The sequence below is a fragment of the Macaca nemestrina genome, chromosome 11 (genome assembly GCF_043159975.1).
Source record: "Macaca nemestrina isolate mMacNem1 chromosome 11, mMacNem.hap1, whole genome shotgun sequence".
In the NCBI taxonomy this organism is placed as follows: Eukaryota; Metazoa; Chordata; class Mammalia; order Primates; family Cercopithecidae; genus Macaca; species Macaca nemestrina.
Window position 1 is genome coordinate 94,006,781 of NC_092135.1, and position 24,367 is coordinate 94,031,147.

At 40.7% G+C, this 24,367-nt stretch overlaps 1 protein-coding gene across 7 annotated transcripts in view; it reads right to left on the reverse strand.

Annotated features, from left to right (window-relative positions):
• LOC105468168 (HECT, C2 and WW domain containing E3 ubiquitin protein ligase 2) overlaps positions 1–24,367 on the reverse strand; it is a 384,482-nt gene that overhangs the window by 26,017 nt on the left and 334,098 nt on the right. For all 7 annotated transcript variants that reach the window (XM_071073114.1, XM_071073110.1, XM_071073111.1 and 4 more), the window contains 3 exons: positions 14,523–14,643; positions 12,887–13,000; positions 1,946–2,098 (listed from right to left, as the gene is read on the reverse strand). In XM_071073114.1, the coding sequence (XP_070929215.1) occupies positions 1,946–2,098; positions 12,887–13,000; positions 14,523–14,643 (388 nt within the window). The remainder of the gene's footprint in view (positions 1–1,945; positions 2,099–12,886; positions 13,001–14,522; positions 14,644–24,367) is intronic.

Sequence of the window (24,367 nt, forward strand, 5' to 3'; positions counted from 1 at the left end):
CTTATGGCTTGGTGCTATCTTCGTGATAGTGAGTTCTCATGAAATCTGGTCATATAAAAGTGTGTGGCACCTCCCCCCAACTTTCCCTCTCTCTCTCTCTCTCCTGCTTTTGTCATATGATGTGCCTGCTTCCCCTTTGCCTTCCACCATGATTTTAAAAGCTCCCTGAGACCATCCCCAAAGCCCAGTGATTTGGGTGCTATGCTTCTTGTACAGCCTGCAGAATCATAAGCCAATTAAACCTCTTTTCTTTATAAATTACCAGTCTCAGGTATTTCTTTATAGCAACACAAGAATGGACTAATACAGCCAGTAATTCGTACCTACTTGCTGAAGAATCAGTTTCCCTCATATTTAGAGACCCTGCTCCACCTTCACTCCATGTCAGCAATGTAGCACCCCACATTCATGAATCCCGTGTGAGCATTTCAGTGACATTTCCCCAAACCAATTCTAAGAGATGTTGACAGATGAGACCTCTGGAAGTGGGGAAAATGCTATCCCCTCCTAGTGTGTATGCATGAACATTAGCAGGATTTCTCTAACACAAACTCAGTAGCAATTCTCTTCTGAGGAAAGGCCCAGTCTCAGATCAAGAAAGTTCCTATATCTATTCTCTATCAAGCCCCATTCCTGATATTTTCACCATTCAAGAATTATGCACATGGACATTTGGGGGGGTTTCTTCTGGGACATTCTGTTCTCTAAAATGTCAAGGCTCAATTCTATTCTGAATCACTTTGGAAACTTTATTAAACATATTTGTTATGACTGGATTTGCTGCCTGAGATGCAAACTTACTTTCTCTTTCAAAAGGGTTCAAGTTTCTAGCTCTTTGAAAGTCTGATGTCTTCCAAAAGTGTAAATCCATACTGAGTTCGTACTGTAAGTTTGTAATTTTAGTATTAGGCAGCCATTTTAAGAACAATGTCCAGCAGTATGGTTCCTCTTTATTTCCATTTATTTAGCACAACTGTAATAGTCACAGTTAGAAGAAGGACTCCAAATTGCAGCTAAACAGATGTTCAATTTGAAGAGTAAGTCCTAAAAGATAATGCCCTCCACCCACCAATATTAATCTCATGATTCAAATATGCTTTTCCCATGAATCCTGCTCATATTCTTTCCTTTGTTGCTACCAGGGAAAATGAACAGGAACAAGCTACCAGGGGTTATACAAATATTTACAGTCTATAAACGCAGAGATTTAAAAAAGATGTAAGGACATCTGGAAAGAGTGCAATTTGGGATTTTCAGCATAAATAATCTTCAGATGGGAATCCTAAATCAGTTTCCTTGATTTTGTGTGAGAAATTAGGAAAGAGGGAGGCAACACCTGGTTACAAACTTCAAATGGCTAATACGGTAAGTGACCACTGCTTGTGATTCCCCACTCCTGCCCTTCTACCGTCAATGCCCCCAGGTCACCCCACCAGCCCCACTGCCCTCTAGAGCACCATCATCACCACAGTTAAGAGTCAGAGCCCCAGCCAGAGTTCCAGCTGCCCCATCTTCTCCCATGGCAGCCACTTCCCCAAGGGCTGCTCTAGAGGCTGTCTGATCTTTGGATCAGGCCTTTCCCTCCTCACCCCCACCTCAGCTTAGAGCTCATAGGCACCCAAAGGTACAGCGAGGAATACAGGGATCTCACCAGGAACTCATCATCTTTTTCTTGCAATGGGAAATACCTTTTGAATTCTACCCAACTCACTTGAATCGATCTTATGGAACAGATCAATTCCCAGCTATCAACAGATCTAGTCCTAGCTTGGAGACTGACTACATATTTAAATTTGACAATAAAAACAAGAGTCAAGTGAGGTATTTAACTGAAAATGTGATTTTGCCCAAGGGAAAAAATGTTTTAATGTGTAAATGTGGGTTCTATAAAAAAACAAATATCATAGAAAATCGCCTGAAGAAGTGTTGGGGAAAAAATACTTACCATTCATGGTGATTGTCTACAAAAGCAGACATAGGACTTATTTGTACTGTGTATGTGTCATTGGCTGAATATTCAAATAAGCCATAATATGGGTTAAAGAGTTCTCTGGATACCAGGAAGAAAAACTCTCTGGAAGGCCCACTGTAATCCAGCCTGTAACAAAAATCCACAAAAAGAATAATCTGTTACTTTTTTTCTAGATATCGGGCACTTTTTCTCCAGAGCTCAAGTTTCCATAGGATGCTCATTACAAATCTAATTGTCCACATGCCAGAGCTGTCCAAAACAAACTGAATGATCATAGTTTCTGATCTCATTGTGTCTTGATCCAGATTAGAAAAATGGACATTTATGTGGAACACACCTAAAACCAAGCCACACATCATACAGCAGGCATAGAACAGGCAATATTCTAATACATACAATAGGCAATCTGCTAATATTTTGATTATGTAAATATGTATAAAGAGGTAAATCTTTCAAATGTCAGGAGCAAGCTTATACAAAAAGGGAGCACAATGTGAAAGCTTCATTTAAACAGGGTAAAACCAGGGGCAATCAGTTACATATGCTCACAGGACATGGAGTCCTCATGGATGTCTGAAACATTGTTAAATGGGAGAAGAAAGATACTTCCGTGAATTTGAGATAAGACATTACAGATACAAGTCCCCTTAGGGAGATCAGTAGCAAAAAATGGAGTGATAAGGTGCAAATGAAAACTTTAAATGATAAAACACCAAGGAAAACTACAGACAAGAAAAATGAGGGGGCCTAAAGCTTCCTAAGGAAGGCGTTTGGAGAAAGAGGCTGAAACTAACACCCGAGCTACGGTATAAATTCCACTTTACTCACAAAGATGTCAGGGTCAAATTGAAGTATAAGAAAAGATTGTGTGAGGTCTGAGGAATGACAAGTGGCCAAAAATGAAGAGAGGAAAAAACGCAAAGTAAGGAGGAGTTTGCAGTAAAGCAATGTGATGTGCTAAATTTAAAATGAAAAATATAAAGTACATCGACCCTATGGATAAAAAGTATACACGTGGGCTCAAAGATAGGGAAGGAATGCTGAAAAGGGAGTGAAGGCAACTGAGAAGCTGGGGTAGAGGAGGGATTGTGAAAGACTTTTCTTCTCCTTCTTCTTCTTTTCTCTATCTTATTTTTTTCTTCTTTTTGAATTTTTTTCTGTGGGTATCATTGCATTTTTTTAATGAAAAAAAATCTGAGTCTTGTTCAGTGATAGGATTGTGTGATGGAGAAAAAAATGGATCCTAGGCCGGGCATGTTGGCTTGTGCCTGTAATCACAGCATTTTGGGAAGCCAAAGCGGGAAGATTCATTGAGTCAAGGAGTTTGAGATAAGCCTGGGAAACATAGTGACACAGTGAGACTCCTGTCTCTACAAAAAATAAGAAAAAATTAGCCAGGTGTGGTGGCATATGCTGGTAGTCCCAGCTACTTGGGAGGTTGAGGCAGGAGCATCTCTTAAGCCCAAGAGTTTAAGGCTGCATGAGCTATGATCACATCACTGCACTCCAGCCCCGGCGATGGAGAAAGAACAACAGCAACAAAAAGGATACTACAGGCAGAATATAAATAAAAATGGTTTACAGAACAGACTTCAACTATTCATACTACTTTCCCAATTTTTGTTATATCTGAATATATATGTACTATTATTGATTTAATATTTTTCATTAAATCAACTTTAGATCTATTTGCTTTTTTAATAAAACTTTGTCTTATACAATCTTTATAAAGTTTTGATGTGCTAACTATTGTTTCCCAATATACCTTAAAATGAATACATGAATATTAAAATAAAACACATCAGTCTTTGTAGTAGCTAAAATCATTTAACATATCACCAGTGGTATTAAAATCCTCACACCCATACTGTGCTGATAGGAAACTTTTGTGTAAAGAAAAATGCAAACAGCAGACTCCCAGGGCCAGAGAGGCTGTAGGTGACACAATGGACCTGCCCTCTGGGGCGCCTGAATAGAACATGCTCACAGGTGGCTCCCAGGATCGGTGGGACCATCCTCAGGTTACTCTGAGGACTCCCAAAGCAGTACCCTGGCTGCCTCCTCAGTGCAGGGATGCACAGACTACCTGTCCCTCCTTATGCTGTGACGAAGGAGGCCTTTGTGGCTTCCTCCCGTTGACCTACTTCTGGCCTGTGACACCGCCAGGAACAAGTAGAATACTTGTTCCACTTGAACATTCTTTACATACTCAGAGACTTTCTTTTAACAAAAGTCTGTGTGCTGATTACATATGGGGTACTAATCTAGATCCTAAAGATGTAAAATGTTTTGAAAGTCATTTTCCATCAGAGCTCTAGGTTTAGCACTTTCCGTCTCCTGGTCTCTGCCTCCTTCTCTCCCTTTCCCACTCCTGAGCATGGCCACTTCCTTCAACCTTCTCTCAGGGCAGGGGTGGGAATTCCCTCTCTACCCTGGTGTCAGTAAAGACTTGATGGTGACACTCCAGGTGAGGTCTTCTCAGCATAGAGCTTAGAAAATCCTCGACACTTTTCTCCAGCGATGCTGGTTTCACTTATCCTGCCTTTGGGGCAACCACTTTATTTTGTTGAATTATAAGGTGCTAGTCATCAGCTAAAGCCCCAAACCTTTCATGTATGCTGCTTTAACCCAGGACTCCCCCATCCTATCTGCATGTAGCTGCATCTTTTAAAAGCCTTAGTACGGCCGGGTGTCATGGCTCATGACTGTAATCCCAGCACTTTGGGAGGCCGAGGCGGGCGGATCACGAGGTCAGGAGATTGAGACCATCCTGACCAACATGGTGAAACCCCGTCTCTACTAAAAATACAAAAAATTAGCCGGGTGTGGTGGCAGGCGCCTGTAGTTCCAGCTACTTGGGAGGATGAGGCAGGAGAATGGTGTGAACCCGGGAGGGGGAGCTTGCAGTGAGCCAAGATTGTGCCACTGCACTCCAGCCTGGGCGACACTATGAGAGACTCCATCTCAAAAAAAAAAAAAAAAAAAAAAAAATCTAGCTTACAATATCCTAGGGTGTATGCAACCTCAAGGAGTGGGTAGACTACTAAGTGTGAGGCACAGAGTGAGCACCGGTCAGCTATGGTCATTCTCTGCGAGGCTTTCAGACACAATAAAGCATACAATGGATAAGGTCAGAGACAGCTGACACATGAGGCAAATACTTCAGGAGTCAGTTTTCTTACAGACAACTGGTAAAAGTAAAATAGGATTTTGCCTGCTTAAAATTAAGCTGTGGCGTTCAGTTAGAAGTATCAGGGTTTCTTTAAGCTTTAACTCTGAGTATTTTAATAATAACTGCACTTACAAAGTGCATTACAATTATCTGTATATGTGCCTGGCCTCCCCTATACATACGTATTAGTCTATAACTACACTGGGGGCAGGGACCATGTTTTACTCATTTTTATATCCGTACCTAGCCTGATACACAGTATGGGCTCAATATATATTGTTGAATCAATGAGTGGAGCTCTTTGATGCTTTCTGAAGAAAATCAACGTTGCTTACATTGTTATTTGGTATCTAGCAGATTTGCACATTTGCCTTTGAGTGGTATATTGATTCAATGACATGAACAGGTTATACCAATCCCTAAAAGATTGCTCAATTTGAAAACATTGTCAGAAATCAACAAGTAAATTATGCTTAGAAAGTTTAATAAGTAAAATCTTCTCATGTGGTAAAGTTTGCTAAAACAACAAAGACTGACCTCACTGATTAGTTCCCTTTTTATGATAATAGCTGAATCTGGCTGAAGATGAGATGAATGTTCCCTGAGGAATTAAACTGAAAAGGAAAAGTCTTGTTTTCCCAAGCAAAAACAAAGCTAATAGTTCTTCTAGGAGAAAATGTATCTTCAACTGGTCAAGTTTTTAGCTGCTGACTTTTAACTCTAGAAGCACTGATGGAGTCACCTCTAAAGCCAAAAGAGTCTTAAACTTTGATTTGATTATAATCCAAAGCCTAGAACTGCCTATCTGAGAGCAGGTTGTAGATTACAATTTGTAAATAAGCCTGGCTAATTCAGTAAAACATGTCACAGCAGGGTACATCATGCCTTTGCTTCCTGTAATGTCTTAGCAACCTCTTTCATATAAATAGTTAATATGACTCATATCACAAGGATTGTCTGTTACATTCCTGTTTTGCCAGTTAGGTTGGTTCCACAGCTAAAGCCTTGGCACGGAAATGTAAAAACTCTGGACAACGGGTGTGTAGCCGCACAACAGCTGCATCTGAGGGCATTTCTGAATAAGAACAGATGTCTCCAGGGGGTGGTCATGTAGTCTGGAGCCCCAAGTGCTGATAGAGCATTTTAAACATCATCACATGGCTCGGATGGCACTCCACCCAAGTTGTCGGTGGCACCCAAAGTTTGTTAAAATAACAAATTTTATTATCTCATTCTTTATTTTCAACTAAGAATTACTGAAAACTAAGTATTCTAATGAAAGCAGACTATAAAATGAAAGAAGATGATGGCCTTGGGAAGTCACACCATCACTTCCTTCAAGTTGGTTCAGGCACACATGGCCTACACACCTGATTCACTCTTAGATATTTATAGTAGCAAGGAGTTAGTTCTTGAGCCAATTAAGAAAGCCTGGTAGGTGAGTAAGGAATTTTGATATGATAAACAAAGTCTTACCAGGTGCTACCAAACCAAAGCCTAGATACAGAAGCACCCTTCTTTAGAAAGGTTTGGGTAATTTAGGTTATCCTGCAAATGTCTCTTTTTGGAAGAAAAAAAAGCAAGATCATAAAGTGTACCTTGAAGCTTCACAGATTTCTGAGAAATTAATGACCAAGCTCAGGGCCTCAAACAGCTTCTAGTGAGGATCTGATCAGTCATATGTAAGAACTGGCTGGTTACTTTATAAGCAGAGACTGAAGAAAACTCTTTCAGATCTCATCTTCCCTAGTTGCTTTCATTTGCCTGTCTCAGGGGGTTATAGAAAGCACAAAAGGAAGATATTACAGGAAGTTCTTAAACTCCCAAACGAAAACTGCTTGTGCACATCTCCTCCCTAGTCAAAGTGTGGCTCTGCAAGACATGATTGATGTCATATTGATGGCACCTCACACATAATAAACTCATTCTTTCTTTAAGAAAGGTGCCTTTTACAGGGTTGGCTATGAAGAAAAAGAGGCAGGGCAATCACAGTGTAAACCTCCTCTCTTTATCCAGGTCACTATTTCTTTAATGTTTTGGGTATTAAGAAGTTAGTGGCCCCATGCCTTACCAGAACACAACAGTCTAATCCAGTATTTTTTTTTTTTTTAAAGAGACAGGGTGAAAGGGTTTTGCTGTGTTACCCAGGCTGGAGTACAGTGACACAATCGCAGCTCACTGTAACCTCGAGCTCCTGGACTCAAGTGATCCTCTCGCCTTAGCCTCCCAAGTGTCTAGGACTATAGGCACAAGCCATCACACCCAGCTAATTTTTTATTTTTTTTTATAGAAATGGGGTCTCACTATGTTGCCCAGTCTAGTCTGGAACTCCTCGCCTCAAGCAATCCTCCCACCTTGGCCTCCCAAAGTGCTGGGATTATAGGTATGAGCCACCATGCCTAGCATCTAGGTAACTTTTTAAATCATGTAACCTTTAGTTGCTAGGACTTTTAATTCAAAAGAAAATAATACACTGGAGAATGTGTAATATAATAATACAGCTGGAAAATACGTAGAATAATTCACTAGAGAATATGTAGTATTTCATTGACCTCAACCCTAAAGAAGCAACTTCTAGGTAGACTGATGGCCAGCAGAAATAGGCAACCCCTGTACGCAATTTCACACCACATTCAGTCAAGATGACTCAGTTTTCAGTCACTCCACCACAGCTGATCTCCCTTCCCCACAACTTTGCAAAGGCAGATAACCAGATTAAGTTGTGTGGAAATTTTCATGACTAAAGCAAAACCTCCAGCTCTAACCAAATTAAATCACTAGTTACAAGATAGTGCTTAGAAACTACCTACTTTTTGTAAAAAGCCAAAGCATAATACAAAATGTGCTCTTAGTTGATGATGAACTAACCAACTAATGTATTTGTATTTATAGACTCTAGGTTTTTTGTTTTTTGTTTTTTTTTTCGAGACGGAGTCTCGCTCTGTTACCCAGGCTGGAGTGCAGTGGCACAATCTCAGCTCACTGCAAACTCTGCCTCCCGGGTTCAAGTCATTCTCCTGCCTCAGCCTCCTGAGTAGCTGGGACTATAGGCATCTGCTACCATGCCTGGCTAATTTTTTTGTATTTTTAATACAGACGGGGTTTCACCGTATTAGCCAGGATGATCTCGATCGCCTGACCTCGTGATCCACCCGCCTCAGCCTCCCAAAGTGCTGGGATTACAAGTGTGAGCCACCACACCTGGCTGATGCATTATTCTTTAAAATAAACTTCCTTTTCTTTATGCTTTAGCTAATCTACTGTAAATAAAGACCTTGATGGTAACAGGTAAAATATAATCACTGAAATGATATCAATATGAATTGCAAAGTATTATTCCCTCATAGACAACATAGTTGACATGAGCAACACAAAATCATACTTTATATATACCAATGCCACTACTAATTTGGACTTCCCACAGAATTAACCCCATATATACACTTATTACTCTAATGACCTCAAGTGCAGACAGAGGTATATACCTACCAAAATTTACCCTGGGGGCTGTCATTTATCAGATAACGAGGAAATACGTTGTTCAGAGAAACATTTCCTAAATTTCCCTGAATCCTGACTATATGTTTTCTTTTAATAAATGTTTTGTTTTAGAACAGGTTTTGATTTACGGAAAGATTGCAAAGATAAAACAGAGAGTTCTTGTATACCTCACACACAGATTAACATCTTACATCAGTATAGTACATTTGTTATAATTAATAAACCAATATTGATACACTATTATTAGTTAAAATCCATACTTTATCTACATTTCCTTAGTTTTTACCTAATGTCCGTTATCTGTTCCATGATCCCATACAGGAAACCACATTACATTTAATTGTCATGTCTCCCTCTTGGCTGTGACAGTTTCTCAGGCTCCTCTGGTCTTTGATGACCTTGGGAGTATTAAAGAGTACTGGTAAGGTATCTTGTACAATGTCTCTCAGTTGGGATTTTGTCTAGTATTTTTCTCACGGTTGGACTATCATTACGTGTTTGGGAGGAAAAACACAGAGGTAAAGTGCCATCCTCATTGCATCATATCGAGGGTACATATTATCAACATGACTCGTGGCTATCGATGTGGACCTTGATAACCTGACTGCCATAATGTTTGTCAGGTTTCTCTACGGTGAAGTTACTTTGTTCCCCCTCTTTCCATACTATACTATTTGGAAGAAAGTCACTATGCACATTCCATACCTAAGGAGTAGAGAGTTCTGCCTATTGTATGGAAATATTCTGCAAAATAGATTTTTTCTTTTTTAGTGAAACCTTTCACCAACTACAACATAACAGAGTTTCTTTCAGTCTAATTGGGCCAGATGACATCATGTGCCTACCCCAGACCTACAGCAGTTTTGAAGGGCATATTTTCTACTGTTTGCCTTAAACAAATTGATATCTACCTTGAGAGCAGAGATTCTTTTTTTTTTTAATTTTTTTTTATTTCAATAGATTTTAGGGGAACAGGTGGTGTTTGGTTATATGAATAAGTTCTTTAGTGGTGATTTCTGAGATTTTGGTGCATCTATCACCTGAGCAGTTTATACTATATCCAATGTGTAGTCTTCTATCCCTTGCCACCCCCAGCCTTTTCCCCCAAGTCCCAAAAGTTCAACGTATCATTCTTATGCTTTTGCGTCCTCATAGCTGCTTAGCTCCCATATATGAGTGAGAATGTAAGATATTTGGTTTTCCATTCCTGAGTTACTTCACTTAGAATAATGGTCTCCAATTCTATCCAGGTTGCTGTGAATGTCATTATTTTTTTCCTTTTTATGGTTGAGTAGTATTTCATGGTGTATATATACACCACATTGGCTTTATCCACTCATTGATTGACGGGCATTTGGGCTGCTTCCATATTTTACAAAAGAGATTTTTCTACTTTTCTATTCTTCCCCATTTATTTACATACTCAACCATGTATTTATATCAGTATGGATATCTATTTTATACTTTGTTTTATAATCCAATAGCCTTGTATTTATTTTGTTGCTCAAATTATTTCAGTTTTGTCGACTGGGAACTCTCAGTTGGCTCCTGGGTTTTTTCAACATACCCCCATGACTGGGATTTTTGAGGATTTCTTTAATCTCTGGCAGACACCAAAAGATGCTTTGGGCTCCATCTTGTATATTTCCTGCTTAGTGTTAGAATCAGCCATTTCTCTAAAAACCTTGATTCTTTTTATCAAAGAATGGTACTAGAAACCAAGGTCTGGGTGCCAGATATGTGTGTTTTTAAATGCTCATTATTAGACCTGGACATGAAGAACTTACAAAATGATACATTTTGAGGGGATTAAAATTGGTAAAGGGACAGTAACAGAAAACCTCCATACGAAACAAATTAGCTGGGTGTGGTGGCATGTGCCTGTAGTTCCAGCTACTCAGGAGGCTGAGGCAGGAGAATCACTTGAACCCAGGAGGCGGAGGCTGCAGTGGGCCAAGATCACACCACTGCATTCCAGCCTGGGCAACAGAGTTAGAGTCTGTCTCAAAAAACAAAACAAAACAAAACAAAAAAACAGAAAACCTCCAGCTCCATTTTTATAGTTCAGTGGAAAGATTGGGTAGCTTTTCCCTTTGGGTATTTACTATAATCCAGAAAAAAAGTTAGGGTCATTCATTTTCATGTGATAGGGTCAATGTGTTTGAGAAGGTGGCAAAGGCTAAAAGAGCTCCTTACTTTTATGTAGCACAAGGTTTCTTTCTTTTTTTTTTTTTCAGCTTTCTATTTTTCCAGCACAATTACTATTTTCATCTCTCAAAAACAGCATATGTATCCTCGGTGCCTCAATAGCAAATTAAAGTATATATCTAATAATTTATGATACTGACCTGACAACGTCATGAGTCCAGAAATCCAGCTTCAATAAACCATATGCAGAGTGAACAGATTAAGAGATTGTCCCTGCTAACCGAGCTCACAGCTTAACATCCTCTCCCTTGTTTTCCCTCTGATGTCACAGGAAGGAGACAGGTGATGGAGGCAGGAAGCATTTGAACATCAATGTAATGTAATCAAATACAGAGGCATCAAGCCCCACTCACCCTGGACCTCCTCCTAGGAACGGATGTCATTAGTCCAAGCCATGAGGAGACTGCTTTAGGATAACCAATCATGATAAACGTCTGTTCTATTCAAACTTAAATATCAGTGCTTCCAAAGACTCTTCCCTACATCTTTGAGATCTCAACAAACTGTGGTCCAACAATGAAGGGAGGCAGCTGGAGTTCTGGGGGAGGAAAAGTATTCTCATCCAAACCAGACTTATTATGTAAGGAAATACTTGGAATCCCATGCATACCGGTGATTAGGCTAACAACATTTGCATTCATTTTCAACTGTGCACCTTCATCTTTAAGCCAACTAACACAAGTGAGAAGTCCACATATGCACATCAGCAATGAAGGGCTCAGGTCTCAGGCAAACTTCTGTACAAATTTTGTCATGTCATAGTGTGTTTGTACATACTACTTTACCTTAATGTAGGCATAGCTGGGAGACTACACAGCAGTGCATGTGACAAGAGCAGAAGTTATCAGTCATTAGCTGGAATGGGCAAAATGTCCAGAGATAGGAAAAAAATTCAGATGGGCTGGAGTGCAGGACTATTGCTTAGGTCCCAGAGCTAGTCCAACAGTACTAGATGAAAGACAAAGGGCCTGCATTTGAATCCTGATTTTGCTATTCCCTAGTTCCATCAGTACAGGCAAATTATTTATTATAGTTTGGAGTCACTGTTTCATCCACTGTGTACTGAATGGCTGATTTGTTCAATATCACTAATATGATTCCATAATCGAATATACTTTTATTCCGAGGCACGACTGAGAAGGATAGACTTAAAATGATCCAAATCAACAAGAACCACAGAAAATGCAACCAGACAATTGTATGGTATTAAAAAAATTCCCTCTAGTGGCTGCTGAGTTATGAAGAAGGTGCTGAGACTTGAACCCAGACCTGAAATGAGGAAGAAGAAGGGGTCTGGGAGGGATGACAGCTGGCCTCTTTTAAGGTGATGCATAATAACAGTTATGTCTATTTGGGTGCAACGCTGACACTGTGTAGGAGTCTTCCCAGCTTCATTTCCTAACCCTTATCTCAATGAGCTCACTCATGGAAGAGTCATGGAAGGCGGGACATGTTTGTTTATGTTAGGTAGTAATGTTGGTGGTGTGCTGCCCTCCCAAGGGAAGAGAAAAATTGGAGGCAGAGAAATAAGAGCCAAGGCCCAAGAGTTACTTCTGTGGAGGCTTCCGGGTAGAACAGCAAGATTCTAATTCATGTTTCTGAAACTGAACTTATTTAATAGAGGAAGCACGTTCTACTTAGCCCTGCAGGGCAGAAAATAAGATCACAGATCACAAAGCAATTGCATAAATGCAATTCCTTGTTTTTTTTTTGTTTTTTTTTTTTTTTTTCCTCGCAAAGCCTTACTTTTTCCCTTTAAGAGAAAGAGAGGTCTGGAGAGAAGAAACTAAACTAGGCTTCTGTTCTCAAAAATGATCTAAAGCTACATGTTTTTACTAAAGAATTTCTATGTCAAGTGATTTAAAAGCCAGAGGAGACCTTTAAAAAAAAAAAAAACCCAAAGGTTTAAGTGTATGAGAACAGCACTTCCTGCCAGAAGGATTTCCTGTTTCAGGCAACCACAGCAACGTGGAGAAACATCCGCCGTGTGGCCACAGCCTATGTTCCACAGGCCACTTCTCTGTTCTACTCACCCTTCCTCCCCGACGAAGGTGACATATAGCTTATTTCTCTGCAGGTCTTTTCTGGAGTAGCCCATAATCTGATTAAAAGCATCTTCTAGTAAGTGATCTCTTCGGATAATTAACCTGTCCACAATGAGACAATTGGGAAAATACAGATTATTACTCTACTATTAAAGATAATTTACTTATCTTTCTAGAACATTTCCATTTGCCACAGTTAACTAGGTAAGAAGAATGTTACTTAATATCATTGCTGTCTGCAATAAAGTACACATTTGTCTTTAACTCTTAATAGCATTAGCAAAAGTTATATGAGAGAATCATTGGTACATAGAGCACCCTACCTATGACCTGTGAGAACAACTGAAGAATCCTACCTAAACGGTCAAATCAGTTTATCCCAGAAAAAAAAAAAGATCATAAAACAACACCACACACACACACACACACACACACACACACACGTTTTGTTAAGTAAAGCAAGAACAACTCTATGAGGCAATGTTTTAAGCCTCAATGCACTTAGACAAGGAATTCAATTATTAAGTGCCCAGCGAGATGACTGTGAGAATGAAGAGGAAAAAAAAAATTCTCAATGTCCTCCAAAGCAGTGGAGTTTCCAATAGTTAATTGTTAAATTAAGTGAATCTTGACAGTCCCTAAGGGAGAGATACAAATGAATGATGTGTGTGGTAGGTTAATCTACTTGTGATGATGACAACTAAAAGTCATTCTTCCATAGATACCAATTTGCTCTTCATGTAAATGGTAACAGGCAGAGAGATGATAGGGAGGCTGAATGCATGACAGCTGGATCATCCTAGACCTTTGTAAATTAAGTGTGAGAAAAGTAAAGCTCAGAGAAGTATGGTGTATGGGCAGGCGGATGATTTTTTAGGGCAATGAAGGTGAAATTTAACCAAGCAAGCCTTCCTGTGGGTGGGGCAGTGAGCCGTGGGGCTGCTGTTGGTCTGGTCTCTGGACCCTCTCTCAGGCACCCAGGGTCACAGGGGGGCTCCAGTGGAGACCCTCCTTCCTCTGTCCTCTCTCAGTGGCAGAGTGATCTCCAGTGGGGACGTGGGACAGGGTTGAAGGCAGGGAGAGAAAGAAGGGTAAGCAGGGAATGGAAACAATTGTAGGCCAAACAACGTGATGATGTTTCAGCTTCCCCATTTGAAGGGAGGAGGCAGATGAAGAAAGGCAGAAACAACATTCATGACATGTTCTGCTGTGAAGTTGGTTTCACAGAACTGAACAGAGCTGAGCACTATTCCTGCACTCAGGTCAGTTCAGGAGACAGAAACTTGTAGTGAAGGACATTGGGATGGCTTTATAGCTAATGAATATACTATGCACCAACAAAGAGGTACTTTTCAGAGGAAAAAAATAAATCAGCCTTTTATTTTGCCTTTATTTTTACATGAAAAGGCAGTGTCTTCACTACTTGTTTTAAAATGTTAAGCTTAATCACGTTTCATTCCAGGACTATGTTTTAGATGATCCTATAATTTACAAATGCCGAAATAATTATGCCGACTAAAATGAAGGCTAGTCATCCCAAATCACAATCAATTTCCTAGAGGCCCAACTGCGCCCCCTCCTTTCACCATCTATACATTATGTGGTTTGTGTCGCTTTGACTTACTTTAACTTCCCTGGGCCTTGTCCATATCCTTTAGTCTCTAACTTCCTGTAAAAGTTCCTCAGTTTGGCTTCAAAATCCCGCTTGTAAGGGGCTGGAGCCCGGGCATTGGCACGCTGGGTACCTACAGCAAACCACAGAGAGAGGACAATATGGATTTGTGCATCATCCTTATGTTCATCACATCACCATGGACAAAAGCTATCACAATCAACAAGTCCAATGAGGCAACTGTCTTAACTTCTGCATTTGAAGGATTAACTTCTGCAACTTGAAGGATATAACAAACCTCAACCAGGGTCCTAAGTGACGTCCTCTTTGTGGCATTTTGGTTGAGAATTAAAATCCTGTTTGAATAGTTATAATGGTGCCCATGTGTTTCTCAAGTATGGTTCCCCTTTTCAGTCCAAACTAATATGAGTCAAACAGAGTTACTCATGTCTAGTAGTAACTGTTAGGATGAAATGTCTTTGCTTGCTGCTGAAATGATATAATGGCAATTAGACAGGAAGTTGCAACGGAAAGTATGTGGTATATAAGTAAGTGGCACTAAGAGTGAGGTTTTAATCATTCACTCTAAATTCCTAACCAAAAACTCCTCACAAAACTTCTTTTTTTTTTTTTTTTTTGAGATGGAGTCTCACTCTGTCACCCGGCAGGCTGGATTGCAGTGGCGTGATCTTGGCTCACTGCACCCTCTGCCTCCCGGATTCAAGCGATTCTCCTGTTTCAGCCTCCCAAATAGCTGGGATTACAGGTGCCTGCCACCATGCCTGGCTAATGTTTGCATTTTTAGTAGAGACAGGGTTTCGTCATGTTGGCCAGGCTGGTCTGGAACTCTTGACCTTAGGTGATCTGCCCACCTCGGCCTCCCAAACTGCTGGGATTATAGGCATGAGCCACTGTGATTGGCCTACAAAACTTCTTTTAGATATGCACTATCACCAAGAATGATTTTAGACACATAATTACATAAATTTCATATTGCAGGGTAAAATCTTAATATAACACATACTTGCAAAAGGCACCTGTCTCTGGGTTGCACAAAGAATAAATAATATTAATATTTATTGGATTCTTTTTTTTTTTTTTTGAGATGGAGTTTGCTCTTGTTGCCCAGGCTGGAATGCAATGGCACAATCTCAGCTCACCACAACATCTACCTCCCAGGTTCAAGTGATTCTCCAGACTCAACCTACCGAGTAGCTGGGATTGCAGGCATGCACCACTACGCCCGACTAATTTTGTATTTTTAGTAGGGACAGGGTTTCTCCATGTTGGTCAGGCTGGTCTCGAACTCCCCACCTTAGGTGATCCACCTGCCTCGGCCTCCCAAAGTGCTGGGATTACTGGTGTAAGCCACTGCACCAGACCATTTATTGCATTCTTAACATGTGCCAAGTACTGAGAATATCTAGATTATATAAGGATATTTCATACGTTATTCAATGGCAATTATCACTAATAAAATGTACAAGTAACATTGTTTCTCTTTCCTTCTTCTCTTTTTCTTTTTTGACACGGAGTTTTGCTCTTGTTGCCCAGGCTGGAGTGCAATGGCGTGATCTTGGCTAACCCAACCTCCGTCTCCTGGGTTCAAGCGATTCTCCTGCCTCAGCCTCCTGAGTAGCTGGGACTACAGTCTTGCACCACCATGCCCACCTAATTTCGTATTTTTAGTAGGGACGTGGTTTCACCGTGTTGGTCAGGCTGGTCTCGAACTCCCGACCTCACGTGATCCACCCACCTCGGCCTCCCAAAGTGCTGGGATTACAGGCATGAGCCACCACACCCAGCCAATTATTCCTCTTTCCATAGAAAAATCTGGTTTTGTGTCACTGGGTGACTAAGCAGCAGGCTGGGATAGAAAACTGATGATGAATATGGAAATCAGACACAGAGCCATGACAAAAACACTGGATATTTCCACTAAATATTTCCCAACCGATGAAAGAAACCAGAAAACAAAAGCTGGGAAGTCTTGTTCATTACATATCATGTAAGTTCATTAAAAATTTCTTTAACAAATGAGTGAACTAAATAGTTGTTATTCATAGTGAATACTGTGTTAGGTTCACCAATGGACGTCCAAGATGAATAAGGTGGGGTTGCTGGAGTGGAGTGGGGAAATAGAAATAAAATGTCAAAAATTAGAGAATAATTAAGTCCTGAACTAGGTGGTATATAGACTAGAAAGCAGAGGGAGCAAAGCTATACCCCTGGGGCTATACCTAGTTATATAGATACCCGTTGTTTGCCCCATAATCTTTTTTGAAGATTTTAAATTAATTGCCAACATTTACAAATTAAATTTCAAATTAAAAAATTCCAGATTATTCTCTTGAAAATTATTTGGGAAATCTTGTAACGACTGGCTTGCATTTCCTTGGGGATCCAGCGGGCAGCTGCAGCTACTCTGTTAGACGAGGCATGCTCTCACCACTCTGCGGCAGTCACTCAATGACACGGCTGCCTGTCCCCCAACCCCCGCAAGCATTTGTTAAGATTAGTGTTATACAAAAGTAATAGTAATGTTAGAAAAAAGAAGTGCGTATAAGTAGAGATCAAAGTGGAAAAGGCCTTAGGGAGGAAGCTTAATTGGAACCACACCTTGCAAAAGAAGAATTTATATTCTATACTGGAATAGAGCAGCAAGAGCTGGCATGAGCACTGCATGTGTGTTCAGAAAACGCCGAGAGAACCAAGCTAGCCTAGAGTGGAGGAGGAGTGCTGGGAGTACATGGGAAATGAAATTGATCAGAAGGGTTGGAGCCAAATTATGATAAGAATTTTTAAAACCTAGCAGAGGAGTTTGGGCATGATGAACTGAACAGTGCCTTTACAGGTTCTTGAGCAGAAGAATAACATACAAGTGGTGTTTTATTTAAGAAATTATTTTCAGAGTGTGTTGAGTAAATTAACGGTGGGTAAGAGGAAAGAGCCCCAGTTAGGAGTTGTTGCAGTAATTGAAGCCTAAGGGGATAAGGACTAGACTGGAGTGGGTGACTCAGAGAAACATCTACAATGTGAAATATGCACTGGGAAAAGAGTAAATAACCAAGGAAGAAGAATGGGAAGCATGATGATAATATAAAGTATATTTACACAATAACAACACGTATTACTTGTTAAGCACCTGCTATACATTACAGGTGATGCACATTACACGGGGGATCTTGAGAAATCCTCACAAGTCTACGAAGCAGGTATTACTAGGACTGTCATACACCACTTTGCAACTAAGGAAAATGAAGGTGCAGTTTCTTGTCCAAGTCATATTCCAGTGACGGTAGATTTGGGATTTGAGCCAGATCTACCTACCTGATGCTATGAAGAGTGTGGGAAGTGATGCAGGTGGACAAGGGCACGTGAAACTTTATACATGTTGACTTGGATATGACAGCTGACCAAATGCCCTAGAGACTGAAAAATACTGGGCTGGAATTGGGGTGAGAGCTCAGGGCCACACGTGTGGATGAGCTGAGTTAGTGTGTTTATGGCACTTTATGCAGTGACTGTTGCATAAGAGATCCCACATAGGTATTAGCTGTTGTTATCTGCATAGAGGTGAATACTAAAGATGGGAAAATGAGTTGAGATTTTAGTAATGAATCTGTACAAAACTGGCTATTGACCAACAGTCTGTCTGGAGATCTGTTTGTATAGTTAGGCAAAGAGCTGAGTTATGTCAGAAAGCAAGCAAATAAGCTTGACTTTAAAGATCTGGGAGGCAGAGGAGACTTCTAGGCAGGGGTTGTCAATCTTGACTGCACATTAGAATCCCTTAGGAAGCTTTTAAAAATTCCAATGTCCAGGCCACACCCAAGATGCATTACATCAAAATGTGTAAAGACCCAGAATGTGGGGTGGGACCCAGGCATGAGTGTTAAACACAGCTGTCCAGATGATTCCAACGTGTAGCTATGGCTGAGAACCACTATTCCCTCATTGGAAGGTCAAACATCACCAATGAAACACATGGGCAGCATCCAAGGACTAACACAGGGCAAATGTTTCCTGTGTACCAAAAGGCATCATTTGCAATACAAAGGAACATTATCTGCATGAACACAAGGCTGCTGTCCTAGATGGATGAGGAATAGGACAGTGCAGTTCAAGTCCACTCAGGGGCGGCACAGTCACGGTGTCAGTGCTCCAGTCTGAGAAACTGCAGACTAGAAAACCCAGACAGTGCAGAACGCAGCTGTAATGAATCAACTTTCAAGAGCAAAATCATTGACAAGAAAGAGAAAAATGAAGGACAAAGAACTGAATGAAAATCTTTTAAGACACAAAACAAACATTTTTTTTTTTTTTTTTTTTTTTAGACGGAGTCTCGCTCTGTCGCCCAGGCTGGAGTGCAGTGGCGCGATCTCGGCTCACTGCAAACTCCACCTCCCGGGTTCACGCCATTCTCCTGCCTCAGCCTCCAGAGTGGCTGGGACTACTGGCGCCCGCCACCACGCCCGGCTAATTTTTTGTATTTTTTTAACAGCGACGGGGTTTCACCGTGTTAGCCAGGATGATCTCCATCTCCTGACCTCGTGATCTACCCGCCTTGGCCTCCCAAAGTGCTGGGATTACAGGCGTGAGCCACTGTGCCTGGCCAAGAAACATGCTTTTTTAAGAGCTGATTACTTTGAAAAACAGCACAGACAGTAACTACTCCTGTATAATTTGAGATGCTTAAAAGGATGTGGGAAATGCCATAACGCATTCCATCAATATCAATACAGACACAATAAAAATTAGCTCTGATTCTGTTTATACTCTAGGTAAAGGGATTTAATTATAAAAACTCTGAGACAACAATTGTTAAATGCAAAAATTCTTTTGCTCATAGTTCCATTATGAAAAAAGTCATTTACACATTACTTCATTTTAAAATTACAGTAAATTGGCCAGGCACAGTGGCTCACGCCTGTAATCCCAGCACTTTGGGAGGCTGAGGTGGGCAGATCACGAGGTGAGGAGATCGAGACCATCCTGGCCAACGTGGTGAAACTCCGTCTCTACTAAAAATACAAAAATTAGCTGGATGTGCTTGTAGTCCCAGCTACTTGGGAGGCTGAGGCAGGAGAATCACTTGAACCCGGGAGGCAGAGGTTGCAGCGAGCTGACATTGCACAACTGCACTCTAGCCTGGCAACAGAACGAGACTCCGTCTCAAAATAAATAAATAAATAAAATTACAGTAAATTATGCTGTTGGCCTTTGTCAAATTCTTAATAAAAGTGAGGTATAATTGCCAAGAAATTCCAGAGCAGGAAGGATGTTACTTCTACTTTGGAAATACAAAATGTTCTTGGAAGATTGAGGTAATAAAATTGTATGGGAACTACAACTGTAAGTGAAGTTCTAGGTTATAATACTTTATAAGACAGAGGAATTTCATGGTCTTTATGGTCGTAAAGAAAATCAGATACAAAAGATCCATAGTTATATCTAGAAAGTGATCAAATGAAGGGCTGACTTCATGGAGAGTCAGCATTTTGCTAATACTGTGCAGGAAAAAATTTCAGTAACAGACACTGGGGAGTTTTTGCTTTGTCATTGCAGGCAGGTCTAAAAAATCTTCTATATTGTATTACCCTATTTTCATATACTGTTACAAAATTGCATAATCATATACAAACTAAAGAATTCTATCTGACAAAATATTTCAGAAGACACTAGAAATAGCTTGGCATCCAACTCCCGGGCAGTCTCAGTCTTTTTTGATTCTGGGTGTGTGACCCAGAACCTGCATTGTTCTGATGACTAGCACTGGTTCTCCACATTGGACAGGGGCTGGATCTTAGCCTGATCCAGCATGGCTCCATGCTGTCCTGGGATAGCTCAGAAGCTTACCTCTTTCCTGTTTCACTTTCAAAAAATCCCTATGACATTTAAAACAAATGCCCTGTGAGTGAATGAAAACAAAACATCAAGCACTACAATAATTTCTGGAAGGCTCCATCTTCTGGAACATAGCTCAACACTGGAACTTAAGAAAAAACACGTCCAAATCCCTGGCACAAAGCACAAGCACTGAAGACCTGGCATTTTTGCTTTATTCTCTGAGTAGTAAAAGGCCCTCAGGTCATTTCTTGGAGCTTGCTGATGCTCATGTACATACCATTTATTGAAAATAACTTAATGCTCTGACTTCTCAAACCTTGACAGAGATCTTGGCAGGGAAGTGATTTATTAAAGGGAAATGTAAAGGGTCTGCCAATAGCAGGCACCCTCTGACAGCTCTATGGGTGAGGACAAGGGAGACTAACAACAACAAAAAGTTAAGTCTCTATATTATGATAGAGACAGTGTCTGGGGCTTTCTTCTGGTCTCTGGGATCACAACTTCCCCATCCCTAACCACCCAGGGAGCATCCTTCATTTGTGCAATTTGGTTCCTACATCATCTTTGTAGGGCTGAGTCAAGGGAAGGGATCAAACACCTTTTCTAAAAACAGGTCTAAAGCTATTTCAGGGACTGTAGGAAAGGTGGGGAAAGGAAGAGGACAGATGAGAGAGAGACAGAGAGAGAGAGAGAGAGAGAGAGAGAGAGAGAGAGAGACAGAGAGGAATAGAGAGGGAGGAAGGAAAAAAGGAGAGAATGAGCAGAGAAGAGGAATTGTGAAAAGAGGAGAAGATGACATAAACAGCTGGTAAAATGCTAAGTCTTTGTGGTGGGAGAGAGAAAACGAAGATCATTAAGGGTACACAATGTGTTGGGAGAAATAATTCCCTCTCACAACCCATCCCCTCAAGACAACCTTTAGTAAAGACCCGCAAGGCTCTTCTGTGCTCTCTGAGTGTTTTACTTCTGTTGAGGGTGACTTTCTGCTGGTGCTAGTTTCCAGGGAGTCCAGCTCTAGTCAAGTAACAAGAGCTCTGCATCATGATTCATGGGCACAATGATTCCCCCAAACCATGAAATATCCTCAATGTGCTGTGTATAGGAAAGTAAAGAGAAATATAATCCATTTATGAAAGAGTTTCAGTAAATAGTGGGTTAAACAACTTCTCATACAGTTAAAATCATAGCTTTGGTTACCTGGAAAATCCACATAAGAGAGCACATCTCCAATAATATCAGATAAATTAGGTATTACTGCATTTAATTTCCTAGAAATGTGCAGCTTATATAAACTTCTGGGTCCCATATTTGGCATAATAAGCCACATAGTGTTTGGAAAGATCTTTTCCTTCTGGCATCACTGAGGTTGGGATTGGCATTATAATGGTCCTAGAAAAACAAACCTTCACATTCCAAAATTTTGACAAATTTTGGTGAGCACTCTAACAGCTGCAAAAAGCAGTGAGTCAAAGTTTCCAAAGCCCCTCTCTCTTCTGCACTTGAAAATACATGTCAATGTGCTTGGAATGAGGAAAAGTGTGGAAAGTTTACCAGTTTCCTAGGAATTCTCAATGAAGATCATTAAAATTTATTACTGTCATAATTTTCACAATATTATTCTCATACCACTAAAAGGGGTGAAATTATAGTCACGAGGAGGATCAGACCACTTCAAAAAATCTGTTTGAAATGTTGCTTTCACAAAACCTTCAGGAATACTGGTAGAAGGAGAAGCTATTTTATTCAAAGAAACAGAAGATGCCTCCAGAGGGGAAATGAGGTTAGGTAGGCCTGCCCTAGTATCATGTGGAATTTGTTATAGTGACTTCCATTGATATCAGGCCGTACAACCCAGTTTCAAGATCAAACAAAGCCCACTGAAACAGAGTAGGCCAAAAATATGGAGATGATTCTTCCTGAAAATTAAAACCACCACAAACACTGCTAGCAATTTAGATATATTTGGGTTACACATGTCTTTGGAAAATGTTTAACTTTAAATGTAAGTTTCTAGAATGGATTTGATTGTCACCAAGGATTACTCATGTGCATTTGCGATGCTAAATGAGGAAGTAAACTTAGCCACATTTAGAACGCTCATACAGTCTTGAAGAATGTGTACAGTCTTCAATGCATGCCTTTAAAGGGCATGGAAGGGGCAGCATCTGGCGATCTACCTTTTCTTCAGTGAAGACAGGCCACACAAAAGGCCTGGAAAAGGACAGCCTTGACTGGCACAAGCAACAATCCACATGGCTTCACGTCTTTAACCATAAAACATAGGTAAAGGGATGGTCCACTTTAAACCCCAGCATAGGCTCTTACTAAGACAAAGACCACTCTGAATGATTAAGTATCTAAGCAGACAGCTCTGCAAATCAGCGTCTGTTTGTTCCAGTAATTAATGGTTCAAATGTGAACAACCTATACTTCTCAGAATCAAATTTCCAGAAAAAAAGAAAGAAAACACATTAACCTTTATTGGCTACTTGTTATGTTCCAAGCACCAACCAAAGTGTTCTCCAAAAATAATCATGAGAGGTGAGGTAATTATTATTATCCCTATTTTACAGAAAAAGAAATCCAGGCTCAGGGAAGGAGGTACCCTGCCCAAAGTCAGATAGCTGGTAAAAGAATGAGGCCAGTTGGGAATTTCATGAAGTTTTCCCCTAAATCTTTAAACCTACCTGTAGTGTCATACATTTCCTTTCAACCTGTGCCATCAAAACAGGTATCCCTATTTTGTTTCAAAGTTGGCCTGTGTTTCTGCCTTCAGTGTCATGCTGTCCATGAGCCTGCCTTATTCCACAAACCACTTTCCTTCCACTCACGTCCTGTGTCCTCTGCACACGTACGCTCAACTTCCCAACCTAAAATCCCTTCCCTCTCTCTTCTCCTAACTACTGTTCTATTTTGCTTTCTTTTCACCTCCAGATTTCATGAAAAGAGCATTTGACTTCTGCTTCAGATCCTGTATCATCTGTCACCAATCAAGATCCGGTTTATAACCTATTACTTCACAGAATCTCTTTGGCAAAGACCATTTATAACATCATGATTTTCAAATCGAAATGAGGCCTCTTTTCAGATCTCATCCTTTTCAGATGCCCCACCCCCCTTTTGAGACAGGGTCTCACTCTGTTGCCCAGGCTGGAGTGCAGTGGCATGATCATGGCTCACCGCAGCCTCGACCTTCTGAGCCCAAGCAACCCTCCCACCTCAGCCCCCATGAGTAGCTGGGACTTCCTGAGCCCTTTGAGCATATGGCTCTACTCTGTGAAACCTGGCTCCCCTGAAAAGACTTTCCTAACTCTATTCAACATCTGTTGGCTCTCTTTCTTTCACTTGCTTCTCTGTCTCAGCTCATCCCTTAAATATTGAAGTTTCTCATGTCATCACCCACTATTTCCTCTCCTTTTCAATGACTTTCTCCCCAATTGCTCTAATCTATACTCTAGGTTTCAGTTGCCACCAGTACACTGAACTCCTTGTTTTCAACCTCCCCTGTGCGACATGGCTGCCATTTCCAGCTGTCTTTGGGAATCTGCCACTGACGGCCCAAAGATTTCTCAATAAAACTTATCCAACACCAAACTCATTCAATCTTCCCATTTGAGTCTAACCATTTCGCCTTCTTGGCAGAGGGTGCTACCATCTGCCTGGTAGCCTATGTAGTGAAGGCCTTTGAATCTTCCTTGACTCTTCCCTACCTCTACTCAAAGTCCTGATGTCTCTGCATCCTACATATCCCTTCAATTCGTTCCCTGGTCTCCATCTCCACTGCCTAGGCCAGTCTTTCATCATGTTACTCTGGCTAATGAAACAGCCTCTCTGAGAATCTGTCTCCAGTCTCTCATTTTCTAATTTATCCTCCCAATTGCCACCAGACTGACTGATCTTTGAAAAACAGGATATTATTTGTATTCCTCTGCTTATACATTTTCAGTGGCTTCACATGGACTATAGAATAAGGTTGGCTGGATATGGTGGCTCACACACTTTGGGAG